Below are 13,069 nucleotides of genomic sequence, written 5' to 3'. Positions count from 1 at the left end.
CTTGGTATCAAGGTCAGCACAGTGTGGGCGAAACAACCTGACTAGTGTTGTACTGTACTATGTTCTTATCCAATTTTTATTCAAATAAAACACTTCAAATCAAGTAACTTACCAACACAGTTCACTCCGGTGAAATCCAGGTTATATCCTAGGGGACACTCACATCGGAAGGAACCATCGGTGTTTATACAATGTCCATTCACGCAGATACCAGGATTCTCTACACACTCATTCACATCTTAAAGAGATGATGAAAATGATTAGGCAGAACCCATGTTAAAACAGTCTGTGAGATACTGCATTCATTTCAGAGTGCCTAAAGAAATACTTTCCAGCTTTGGGAATTAACAATTCTAAGGATCACTGTAAACTAGATCACTGCAACTAATTTCTCCTTGCAAATACAGATGGAAGAACTAGGACAACTGGAGCCATGTGGGGCTGTGGTGGTATCAATGGAAGAGGTTCACAATCTCAAGAAAAATCTGACAAGCACTGTAAAAGGTCATTACAATAATGTGAAGGGCAGGAGGTGACCACTTATCCAGTTAGTCTAATTTTCCAACCCCTGTCTCATGTGTTTCCTTATTCTGGACTAAAATGCCCTGAAGTAGATTATCTAAGAGTTCTTGTTTCAGTTTACAATAAAAACCCTTAGTTTGTGGAGAGAGAGTTGGAGGAAATTGGCAGTGACATCCGGAAAGCAATTAACACTGAAATGCTGAAGATGCAGCCTGTGATTACTTGTTCCTCCAAAGGGTATACCGAATAACATTTAAAAAAAAATCAATTTATAGAAAGTTCAGCCACAGAATTTACAAACTATTTTAACTATGAAAATCCTGAAAGCCTACAATTTGCTACTTAAAGTATACAATCTTTTTAATGATTACTTTTTAGCCACTCTGACTCTGAAAAATTTAAATGTATGAAGAGTCAATCTTAATTATTTCAAAATTTTATACATTTTAATTTACTTATTGCAAGTTTTATTTAAAGTATTTCTTCTTCTACAATCTCATGCTTTTGTCCTTTTTCACCCTGCAGGAGTGTTAGAGCTTTTAACTTCCTAGTTTGTTTGTCTGTGAACATTCTTTAATATGACTGGCTCCTTAGCCTGCTACTTTGAACTTTGCTTGCCAATTTCACTGCCGCAGGGTAAGGGAGATACTCAGAAGCTGATGCCACAGGGATCAAGATCAGGACAGATAACATTTTAAGCTGCAGAGATTATTCAATTTTTGGGTTTACTGTTCTCTGAAATCAGTGACATGCACTAGTGACATTAAAATCCAAATATGACAGACTCCAATCAATTACCAGTTTCCATGTATTGAACTTGAAAAAAAATCAAAGACTGACGTAAATTTTTTAATATACTAAAAACACCAGAAAGAAAAATAAGATTCAATTTCAATTATTGATGTAATCTAATCTATATGAGAGTTTTTTGTAGAATTTACATTAAAGCAGATGTCTTTGTTTTAATAAATCCACTCTGAGTCATTTTACTGTTCTATAATTCTGCACAAAGTTACTGAACGTAGCCCAACCTTCGCGGGTATCCCCAATGCCTGGGATGGCACCATGACCATATGGGCACAGCTCCTGAAAAGCAACTGGAATAGAAAAGCAAAATTATTAAAAGCAGCAGACAGCAGCCTATCCTTACATTAACAGTAACAACATTAATCTGTTCAAAATGACTCATAAGGCATATCAAAATGTAACGGACCCACAAAGTACAGTTGTCGGTTAACAAGTTCTACAATCACCAAATGTGAATGGAAGAACAAGCAGGTTACTCTGTGGGATATTGAATCTCCATTATCCTCTTGATGTGTCTCTACTGAAAACTAATTCCTGCACACTAATGCAAATAGGCCTCTCTCCTCCAATAAATTAATCAAAAATTCTAAAATCTCTCTGTCAGCAATGAACTGATTATATAGACTTTTTTTCCCCATCTTTTCTTTCTTTTGTTTTAATAGTTATCCTGTGGCACTTCTGTTCAAAGGATACAGACTGGTATGCCTTCTTGATGTTTAGATTGTGGGTCCCAGAACTTCCTAGAGCTACATTCACTGAACTGGATTACTGTGGTGAGCCTGCAAGGCCAGAGGATCTTTGAGGAAATTCCTAGTTTGGGTTTTACATTTGAGATTCAAAATAATTCCTTCTATACATTAGGAATTGTATACATTGAGATTCAATATATATTCTTTCAATAAAATTAAGGCTTGCTTTGCATTTATCAAACCTCAAATGTCACTAACAATGTAATGAATGGAACAATTGTGACCCACCTTCTTCTTCCTGAGGACAAAGTTCACACGGGTCACCCCAGCCCTCTCCTGGCATCTTACTGCAGCAGCAGCGGGCTTTGGTCGTGTTGAATGCCTTGGGAACCGAACACTTGCCGTTATCAAACCTGGTGAAGCAGAAGCTCTGTCTGGTATCTAAAAAATATCAATAAGTACAAAGTTCAACAAGGTGTTAACTGTTTACAAGTTCCACTGAATGTATTACATTGTTGGGAGGTGGACTGAGTTTTACTTTAAATCTGCTCCTTAGAAAAGGTAATGCTGATTAAACTGGATGCATTTTCACATCACAGGGAAAAAGGAATATAGCTCAAAGAATCACTGCAAATGGTTGTTAAAATTAGCTATAGCTTTTAACACTTCCAGCTATCTACAACTGATGAAAAGAACTTCATAGCATAGCGTTTCTTTATGTTTCCATCAAATTGGTTCAGTGGAGAAGGATAAAGAAAATAAATAGAGCTAAAAAAAACTGCAATGTCTGAGAAAGTATATATTGTGGCACTGTTTCAGTTCCCTGTGAGGTCAAGCAATCTGTGCAGTAGGATAGACCTTGCATGTGAAACTGAAGCAAAGGCACTTCATCCACAATCTACCATCATCTTGGACACTGGAAATTGTGGAATGGGATCAGGAATGATGAATAGGAACAGAAGAATGGGAGAAAAGTTTGTACATGGAGTGGGTCAAACAAATACAGTATAAAGAGGTAAGAGCTGATTGTGTGGAGGGAAGGTAAAAAGGAGAGGTCACATTGAAGAGACAGAGGATAAGAGGATAATTAATGGTGAAACAGGAAGAGACAGGAGATTGGAGGGAGAGGATGGTGAAGAGAGGAGTTTGGAGAATGAAGATAGGGAAAGACAGGAGAGTGGAGGGAGGTGATTAAGGGAGATAGGGTGAAGATTAGGATGAGAGAAGAGTGTGGACAGTGAGGATCAGGGTGGAGAGAGAGTATGGAGGAAGATTATTTGGGAGAAAGGTGTATTCATGGAGAGGACTGAGGGAGAAGGAGCAGCATCAGAGTAAAGCCCGACTTCCTAACCCTAGACTGTTGGGGCCCATCCACATTTGTTGGGTTGAGGAGGGGTCTGGTGAAAAATTCAGGTTTGGGTCAGGTAAAGAAAACACTACAAGTTCTCGGATGCAGGTTAGGTTCAGCTCGGCTGTGTCATCTTAGGCTTTACTTTCATACCGAGTAGACCGCTACATCAGAGGTACTCTTGCAAATAAGGCATACGTTTCCGGGCAGCATTCAAAAGTAACCTGATGGAATAACCTGTGTTCTGATACATACACAATACGAGGAAACACAAAGCTGATGAGTGCTCTCTCCACCTGAATTGCATTCTGCCTGAAGAGGTACAATGAAGTATGGAGCTCCAGGTCTCCTGCACACTTACCAAAGCACCTCCTTCCATTCTCGGAGAGGACAAATCCATTTGCGCAGTTACACTGGAAGCTTCCAGGTGTATTGGTGCAGAAACCAAACAGGCAGATGTTGGGGTCCTCCTCACACTCGTTAATATCTGTGAGTGAGTAGTCAGAGGTCAGAAAGGGTCCATCTACACACCCTGAGAGATTTTCACAGCTTTTATTCTGAGTGAGAACTGCCTCAGAGGACCTGATAGAATGAAGCAGCCTAACAATTAACTCAGAGGGTCCTCATGAACACACAAAACATGCAACGTTTGGATCACAGGACAACAGTGAACCTAATCAATTAGCGTCACTTCTTGTAGTAAATAGTTCCTTCAGTAACTCTGCCATAAATCAGCACTCTATTCCAGAGAGGCCCCATGAACCCCATTTCACACTCAGACAGTGGGCCCCACATTAAAGAAAGGATTGGCTCTCAGTGAACGTGGTTCAGTGAAAGTCAGCATCCGGTGAACTGGGCTGTCAACATTCAGGTGAGAAATAGTACACAGGAACTGAAAAATCTTTAAAGTAAAATAATTTATTTTAATCTTTATTCATGAAGGTGGCTGGCTAATTTAAATATCACCATCTGTCTTTCAGATATCTTCCACTACAACCCACTGGAGATGAATGTGAAAGGTTTGCATTGATTAGCCTTGTCTTCTTTAATAAGAAGCTAGCTTAATATTTCTGAATGAACTGCATCACCAGCTGTCAAAGGAAGTAACAAGAAGGAGAATGGCTTTAGAAACATAGAAAATAGGTGCAGGAGTAGGCCCTTCGGCCCTTCGAGCCTGCACCGCCATTCAGTATGATCATGGCTGATCATCCAACTCAGAACCTTGTACCTGCTTTCTCTCCATACCCCCCCCGATCCCTTTAGCCACAAGGGCCATATCTAACTTCCTCTTAAATATAGCCAATGAACCGGCCTCAACTGTTTCCTGTGGCAGAGAATTTCACAGATTCACCACTCTGTGTGAAGAAGTTTTTCCTCATCTCGGTCCTAAAAGGCTTCCCCTTTATCCTTAAACTGTGACCCCTCGTTCTGAATTTCTCCAACATCGGAAACAATCTTCCTGCATCTAGCCTGTCCAATCCCTTTAGAATTTTATACGTTTCAATAAGATCCCCCCTCAATCTTCTAAATTCTAGTGAGTATAAGCCTAGTCGATCCAGTCTTTCTTCATATGAAAGTCCTGCCATCCCAGGAATCAATCTGGTGAACCTTCTTTGTACTCCCTCTATGGCAAGAAAGTCTTTCCTCAGATTAGGGGACCAAAACTGCACACAAAACTCTAGGTGTGGTCTCACCAAGGCCTTGTACAACTGCAGTAGAACCTACCTGCTCCTGTACTCAAATCCTTTTGCTATGAATGCCAACATACCATTTGCCTTTTTCACTGCCTGCTGTACCTGCATGCCCACCTTCAATGACTGGTGTACAATGACACCCAGGTCTTGTTGCACCTCCCCTTTTCCTAATCGGCCACCATTCAGATAATAATCTGTTTTCCTGTTCTTGCAACCAAAGTGGATAACCTCACATTTATCCACATTAGGATCTGCTGCTTTTTAAACTTAGTTTTCCATATTTGTCCAGTATACAAAGAGCTGGACAGTGCAGTAACTGCATGCCAGTGGACTTCAATGTCGTTCCATTTACCAATGCAGTGGTCATTCTGTACTTCATATCCAGGTGGGCAGATACACCGGAAGGAACCATCTAAATTCTGGCAGGTCCCAGGAGCACAGGTGCCGGGGTAACTGATACATTCATTGATATCTAAGTGAGATGAGACAAGAGTTAAAGAAAGTAAATGTGCAGCATTTCCGATTTTTGTCACATAAAATCAATACAAAGCAATTAAATTGTTTCATTGCCTATGATAATATTAGACTTCCTTTGCCGGACAAATAACGTTTCCATTACTTTCCCATCTTCACTATTTTATCTTGAATAATATTTTATATATTTATAACTGATGTTGCAATGCCTTAGCAGGACCAATAATCAGGGCCATTGAACAAAAACTTGATACAGCCCAGTTCTAAATTACCAAGGCTGAATATAACTGTGCAATTGCATTGGAATACTAGATAAACTCACAAAAGGACACTCAGTCTTCAAAGACCACTTCACCCATAACTACACCATTAATCAAGTTTAATTCATCTTTACTCCCCCCATACCTTTCATTAAATTTAATGTGTCTGCCACCTACACTGTTTCTCTGACTTAACAGCCCACAAATGGATACTTCATCAAAATTAATCACATTACAGTCAGGGCCTTCACCTACTGCGATTCGAAACAGAAGTTATCAGGCTTCATTCTTCTATTACTGATATTCTTTGTTAAAATTTATCCAGTAGGTACCCCAATTTCTATTGGAATATATTCTGTTGGTAGCCTCCCAGGAGAGTAAGTGCAGTGTCAGAGGGCAGCAGCAGCAGGGACTGATAGTTGGAACACACAAAATGGCATGAATGTACAAGATACATTCATTTACAGTGCTTTCTGAAGACATCATATCTGAATTCCTTTATACACCCTTGTTGCTTCCACTATACTGTTTAACCAGCACCTTATTACATTGAATAAGCTGATTAGTTTCACCATCACTTGTCAGTTAAACATATTTTTAGAGGGGTAAATATTAAAATATACAAATGATCAAAAGTAACAAGCGACCAAGTGTTATTTTACATGACACCCAGACAAGGAAATCCAGCCTGAAGCAGCAGGAATGATCAGTGGCAACTGTCCCCTGAACTGAGACCTCAGGCTGTGGTCACCTCTGGCCACATTAGACTTGCTCACGAGCAGCTCTGTGTGACCCAGCTATGGAATGGCTGAGGCAGTTCACAGTAAATTGTGCCTACCCTTCCTTCGGGAACCTTCCTGCATCTCCCTCACAGCCCACACTGTCACCCCACTTTGCATCGTCAGTTGATAGCCACATGCATATCTGCCAAATATAAACCTTGACTGAGGGCAAGGGCAAATTAAACCTTACTCACTCACCAACGCAATTCTTCCCATCGGGTGGCAGGTCATAGCCATCCTGACACAAGCACTGGAACGATCCAATGCTGTTTATGCACTGTCCATTTCTACAGACCTGGCCAATCAGAGTTGAGCACTCATCAATATCTAAACAGAGGAAATGCAATGTTATTAAAATAAATGAACAGAGAATATGATTAAAATGACATTTGAAAATAACTACATTTCACACGCTATTTGGGTCTGAAGCCCGTCTTCCCGCCTCTCACTCTTGCTGGCAACCTGAGATCCTATAGGTGACTAGGCCTTTCAGAGTGTAACTGGGTGTCACGACATCAGCAAGTTGCATAGCAAACAGAGGTGGGCAGATATTTATAACTTGCATCTGCTTCAAGTGCTTCTTCAAAGTGATTGCATTCAAGTTCACATTTTATGTAAGGAAAATCAAGTTCAAATATAACCTTCAGGTGATTAAGCAGGAATGGCTGGATGTATATTTAAATTTTCAGAAGGAATTCACTAATCTGCCATTCAAGAGATTGATGTACAAGATTAGCACTTATAAGGCTATGAGTCACTGCACTTATATAGGCTAGAAGGCATGAAACCTATGCCAGTGTTTATGCTCCATACGTACTCTTTTTGTCTGAATAACCCTCTATTCCTTTCTCCTTGCTTTCACTTATTAACTCCATGTGTATCATGGCTATTCACATCAACCGCTATTGTGGTAGATTTATCTGGAACTCATAGGATTTATTTGTAAATATCATATATTTATAACCACCAAATTTAGCAACCTCCATACATGTACTCTCATGTCTAGAGAGTGAGAGGGTATGAAAAACACAGGAAATTGTGGATCCATTAATTATAGTGGAGAGTGCAGCGGTTTGATTGAAATGGCACTAATTATACTAAAGAATCTGGCAGTAATTACAGAGTGTGGGATTCCTGATCTGAACTGAGAAGATTTGCTGTGTAAAGTTTTGCTTTATTGTTCCTCGATTATTGAATTTACAGCCCACAGCTAATTTCAATGTATGGTTATTTACATTTTAATATTAATTTTAAACTAAATAGCAAATTCACAGTACAAGGCATATTTAATATGTTTAGGCATTATCTTGATGGTGTTTTCCTTACCCATACAGTCATTGTTGTGAGTGAGGTCAAATCCAGGGAAGCAGAGGCAGTTGTAGGATCCAACTGTGTTCTTGCAGGTTCCATTTCCACAGGGCTGCCGATCACACTCGTCAATATCTATGCCACAACACATAATTAGGTCAGTCTGATCAATATTCGCAACATACTCACAATACATACAATTAGCACAGTCAGCCTCTATCTTTACGATACTTAGAATGTAAGTTACTCGGTATTTTGCACTTGGTCGATGTATCCATATGGCTCTATTGGAGAGTGGTGGAGTGTTGGGAGATTTCTTACCCATGCACATTGTCTGGTCAGCTGTTGCTTTGAAACCATTGTGGCAAAGACACCGATAACTTCCTTCAGTATCGATGCATTCTCCGTGGCTGCAGACATTTGGGATCTCCTGGCATTCATTACGATCTGTTGGTAAAAGATCATGGAGATGAAACTTGCAGTCCTATCCATAGGATACTGAATCATGTTTGCACCTTCTATATTGGCTATGGCTTTTCTGTAGACCATTGGGAGTCCTGCACCACACCCCGCCTCCCCAATGAGACGGGCTTATATTCACATCACCAGTAGGAAAGGGGCTCCTGCACACAGCCCTCAATCGACAAAGGTCCTACATACACTACTCTCATAGAACAGACCGCCCTGCATGCATTACCCGTTGCACAGGAGGGTGCTTAATTCCCATGTGACGGGTTCTGCATAGAGCACCCAATGGATGTGGTCCTACGTATACCACCTACTAAGTGGGCAGGGAGTGATGTATTGATATGGAATCTTTTCAAAGTACAACATAAGAATTAACATTTTTGATCTTGTCTGTGTCTCACCAATAAATCAGAGGTCAAATTTATAACCATAAGTCCTCCAAAGTTTTGTTCTGTCTCAGTAAAATTCCATGAGAAATGTTTCAGAACTTTAATTGCATTTCATCAGCTCTTGCTAGCATACATGGCTAATTTATATGATCGATTAACAGGAATTTTAATTTGATCTGATTTAGTTTCTCAGTTACCAACGTCTCCAGTCTGTAAACACTGATGCTCTATTGTCAGCAGTAACCATGGAGATAGATTTAAAACTGAATAATAAATGAATAAGAGTGCAACCTATTTCGATGCGTTTTTATCTGCTGAAAAATCTGCTTGTTAATCTTGAAATTTGGTGACATTCTGTATAAGAAACAAGCTTAGGGTTATGAAATAGGGGTTTCAGACCGGGAGAGGAGTCATCCTGAAGGGATACCATCAAATTTCAACTTGACATCCAATTCAGTTTATTATTCAAAGTACTAACTTGCGTTCAGAAATTCATTACAAAGTGATTTAGTTTGAAGATGATTCAATCCGAAAAGGGGTGGAATCATTATCAGTAGCACAAGTACAAAATTAATTAGATAAAATATCTGGACAGAACACACGATTTAATATGGAAATAGAAAGCCACAGGGTTAAATTATTAGATTAGCTTTCCTTAAACAGAGAAGGTTAAAGGACAATGTAACTGAGGAGTTTAAAAATAATTAATGGATTTGTTGGAGTTGTTCTTCAACAGTTGTAGTACTCCAGAATATGTAAGTAAAATCTTCAAATTAGTATTAGACAGCACAGGAGTGATATTGGAAGGCACTTCTTCACACAAACACTTTGGAAACATGGAATTGCCAAGCTCAGAATAACTGGTGATCAATTGCATAGGTAGATTAATGAATTTTTGCTGGCAGGAGTCTAAAGGTAATTGAGGTGAACAGCCGAGGACTGGTAAGGTCTTGCTGAGTGACTGAAAAAGTCATAGGGATGAGAAGCACCCTTGCTGTGTGAATATATCCAAACATAGAGGGAGCCCCAGGTAGAGCACAGGTAACCAAAACCTTGCACCAATTACAAAGGAAATTGTCTGCAGAATTTGCACTGGGTAAGTATGATAAAATGGGTTGAATGATAGTCCTTGCTCTCATGATTACATTGTGGCTTGCAATCAGCTGCTTGCTGTTTCTATAGTGATGCAATGTTCTTCTTCACCTTCTCTTTTAACTCACAACTTCAGACTAAATGACCAACGCATCCCGACTCTACTCACCCACACAGGCTCCACTAAGCGACAACTTAAAGCCTGGGGAGCATTCGCAGCGGTAACTGCCTGGGATGTTGATGCAGTCTGCATTCCTCTGGCATAGGTTATCCCCATTGGTGCACTCATCGATATCTACCCCAAAACAACAAGCAAAGAGGATTTTTATTGTTCATCATGAAAACGCCATGTCAAGATGCGACAGACAAAGGCTGCAGTGAGGTGACTGGTTACCTTCACAGATCAGGAACACGTTGTTGTAGCTAAATCCCATTGGGCACTCACAGCGGAAGTTTCCAATCTGGTTAATACAGACACCATTTGCACAAATGCCTGGTATTTCCCGACACTCATCAATATCTGCACATGGAAGAGAAACCGGGATTATTGTTGAAATTCATTTCCAGCATTGTTCAGTACACCTGCAATAATGTTACCCCAGACCCACATAGAGTCATACAGCATTGTTCTTTGTTTGGCCAATATCCTTTGGAATATTTACTGTCCAAAAGTCTTCTAGATGTTTTTGTTATCATTCTATATATTTACCACCTTCTGTAAGATAAAAGTTGCCTCTCAAGTTCCTATTAAATTCTTTTCACCCTTTCACCTTAAATGTATGCCCTCTAATTCTTGATTCCCCCAATTCTGGGAAAGTGCCTATCTCTGCACCTAATGATTTTATACACCTCATCGTACAAAAAGCCAGGAGACTGTATGTGCTTCAGTCCCAGCTGCATTGCTATTAAAGTTCCTGAAAAATTAATCAACATTAAAACAATTTATTTAAGAAAGCAGTTTTACATGATCATTTATCTGTTCAATTTTATGCTTAAATGTGGATTTAACAGTAAATAATTTGAGAGGTTTGCTAAGATCCTTCAGGGTTTAAGGAGAACATGGCAGGGTGATTGAAGTTTATTTTTGCTCAGGTCTATCTCTGTATTAAGATTTCACACTCAATATTCAGAAATTTTTTGTTGACTTTACTTGAGTTGGTTGGTTCAACGTTTTAGCTTCTTCCGTTACACCATTAAATTTCTGAACGGTCCATGAATGTTACTTTGTTCTTCCTATTTTGCTCCATTTATTTAATTTGTGACTTACAGTAATTTTTGTGTCTTGCACATCCTACTGCCACAAAACAACAAATTTCACAACATATGTTAGTGATAATATACCTGTTTCTGAATCTGAAGGATAATTTAAAGTTACTTTCAAAGGTAATTTCATCAGTACATGAATTAACCTAGACACTGAAGACTGAAGTACTCCCAACCAGCTTTAGAAAATAAATCCAGGGCAAAGCAACTTCATAAATATCTAACTAACACTGTCTTTCTACCACAGACATTGGTACAGGTCCCTAAACTGATGTCTGCATTTTCTGCATGCACTCTCCCTGCTCTGCAAACTATATGGTATAACAAGGCAGGGTTGCAATGTCTCTTTACATGCCAGAATTAGAATAAATGGTTTGGTTGTGCTTTAAACTGCTTAGATTGAACTGCACTGACCAGCCAATAAATAAAAATTCTCTTTAAACTTTTAGCACAGTTCCTTCAAGCTTCATGATGTGGTGCCAATTTAGGAATAGCTTTACTCTGAATTTTTCATGACCACCCAGCTGCAGTCATTGTAGAGAGTTGCCGGCACTCACCAACTGGCTTGCCGGTGTGAATGTCAATGATGAAACCTGGAGCCTGATTCCCACAAAGGAGCTGGTATTGAGCTGCAAGAGAAGATCAATTACTTCACCTCAGATGTGTTAACACTCACAGTCACCAATGCGTTGCTGATCCAATCCGCCAACAGTCATAATACTGGCACAACACTATCACCACCCATACATCGTCCATTACCACCCACATGCTGACCATCAGATTTCGCACATGTCCATCACCATCATCATCCAAGCCACTGACCACAAGTACGTACACTGTCCTTAGTACTGATCACCTGAATTCACACCACTGTCCAGAAGCATGCTCAGCATTATCCAAAACACTGTTGAAGCTTTTTTTTGGAGATATTTAATACATGCACTTCTTTTGCCCTCCCCATGACCCATATCTGACCCCCGACTCACATGTGGCTGGGGTGGGACAGGGTTCACAAGGTTTGTTCCAGCCTTTGCCCACATTGTAGGAACAGCAGCACATCTTCTTGGTCATGTTGAATGAGAGCTCGTTCTCACATGTGTCATTGAAGTTGCGGTAGCAGACACTCTTCCTCATATCTGGTACAATTCAGAACAGAAATGTAGTTACACCAGCCCAGGGAAAATGACACCCAGTTCTCAATCTGTAGCTGAGATTCTAAGGTTTATTTCACCTTAGAAATAAACCACAATACATAGCATACCCTGGTTTGTTACTTGGGTACCAGGACTAAGAAGGTGGCTATATTGATTTTCCCATAAATCATATGGAAGGCCTAAATCTCCTTGCCCCTCCAACACTGTTCTCTCCTTTAGAATCTGTAAAACAGACCCCAGATCTTTGGCTTGTTGCCAAACTTTGTCAGGTGATGTGCCTGAAAAACATTTGGTGCTGTTTGTGCTTTAATTGCATTGTTTCCCTCAACTCTCCATTCACTTTCTGAGGCCACACTGTGGTGGCAAAAGGTTGAGGTGGGAGCAGGTCTTGCACTATTTGCTGTCATGGAGTTATAGATTCACTGTGATAGAGAAGCAGGCTTTTCAAGTCCAACAAATCAAACTATCAAAAAACAGTTTACACTAATCCTATGCAAATCTTTTTTTATTCTCCCTACACACTCCCATCAACACCTTTCAGATGCTAACTCTCACTATACACTCCAGAAGCGATTTACAGTGGCTAATTAGCCAATCAAGCCTCATGGACTTGGGTGTGGGGGGAGAAAGTAGAGCAGTAAGAGGAAACTCACAGGAAGAATGTGCAAACTCACATAGATGTACAGGTTAGGATTGAACCAGAGTCAGTGGAACTGTGGGGGGGGGGGGGGGGTGGGCAGGGGTAGCAGCTAGACCTGATGCACCACTGTGTAGCAAAGTGCAGGCTGGTGCTCAAGCTTTGTTCCATTAAGTGGGGGA

General features: G+C 40.1%; 1 protein-coding gene across 2 annotated transcripts in view; it reads right to left on the bottom strand.

Moving 5' to 3' along the window:
* fbn2b (fibrillin 2b) overlaps nt 1-13,069 on the bottom strand; it is a 269,685-nt gene that overhangs the window by 28,705 nt on the left and 227,911 nt on the right. For both annotated transcript variants that reach the window (XM_073068631.1, XM_073068632.1), the window contains exons 42-53: nt 12,083-12,232; nt 11,654-11,725; nt 10,228-10,353; nt 10,003-10,128; nt 8,206-8,331; nt 7,903-8,019; nt 6,775-6,903; nt 5,413-5,532; nt 3,728-3,853; nt 2,307-2,459; nt 1,554-1,619; nt 113-238 (exon numbers count right to left, since the gene is read on the bottom strand). In XM_073068631.1, coding sequence (XP_072924732.1) covers nt 113-238; nt 1,554-1,619; nt 2,307-2,459; nt 3,728-3,853; nt 5,413-5,532; nt 6,775-6,903; nt 7,903-8,019; nt 8,206-8,331; nt 10,003-10,128; nt 10,228-10,353; nt 11,654-11,725; nt 12,083-12,232 — 1,437 coding nt within the window. The remainder of the gene's footprint in view (nt 1-112; nt 239-1,553; nt 1,620-2,306; nt 2,460-3,727; nt 3,854-5,412; nt 5,533-6,774; nt 6,904-7,902; nt 8,020-8,205; nt 8,332-10,002; nt 10,129-10,227; nt 10,354-11,653; nt 11,726-12,082; nt 12,233-13,069) is intronic.

Source organism: Hemitrygon akajei, chromosome 16 (assembly GCF_048418815.1).
Source record: "Hemitrygon akajei chromosome 16, sHemAka1.3, whole genome shotgun sequence".
Taxonomy (NCBI): Eukaryota; Metazoa; Chordata; class Chondrichthyes; order Myliobatiformes; family Dasyatidae; genus Hemitrygon; species Hemitrygon akajei.
This window is presented reverse-complemented; position numbering and strand designations above follow the sequence as displayed.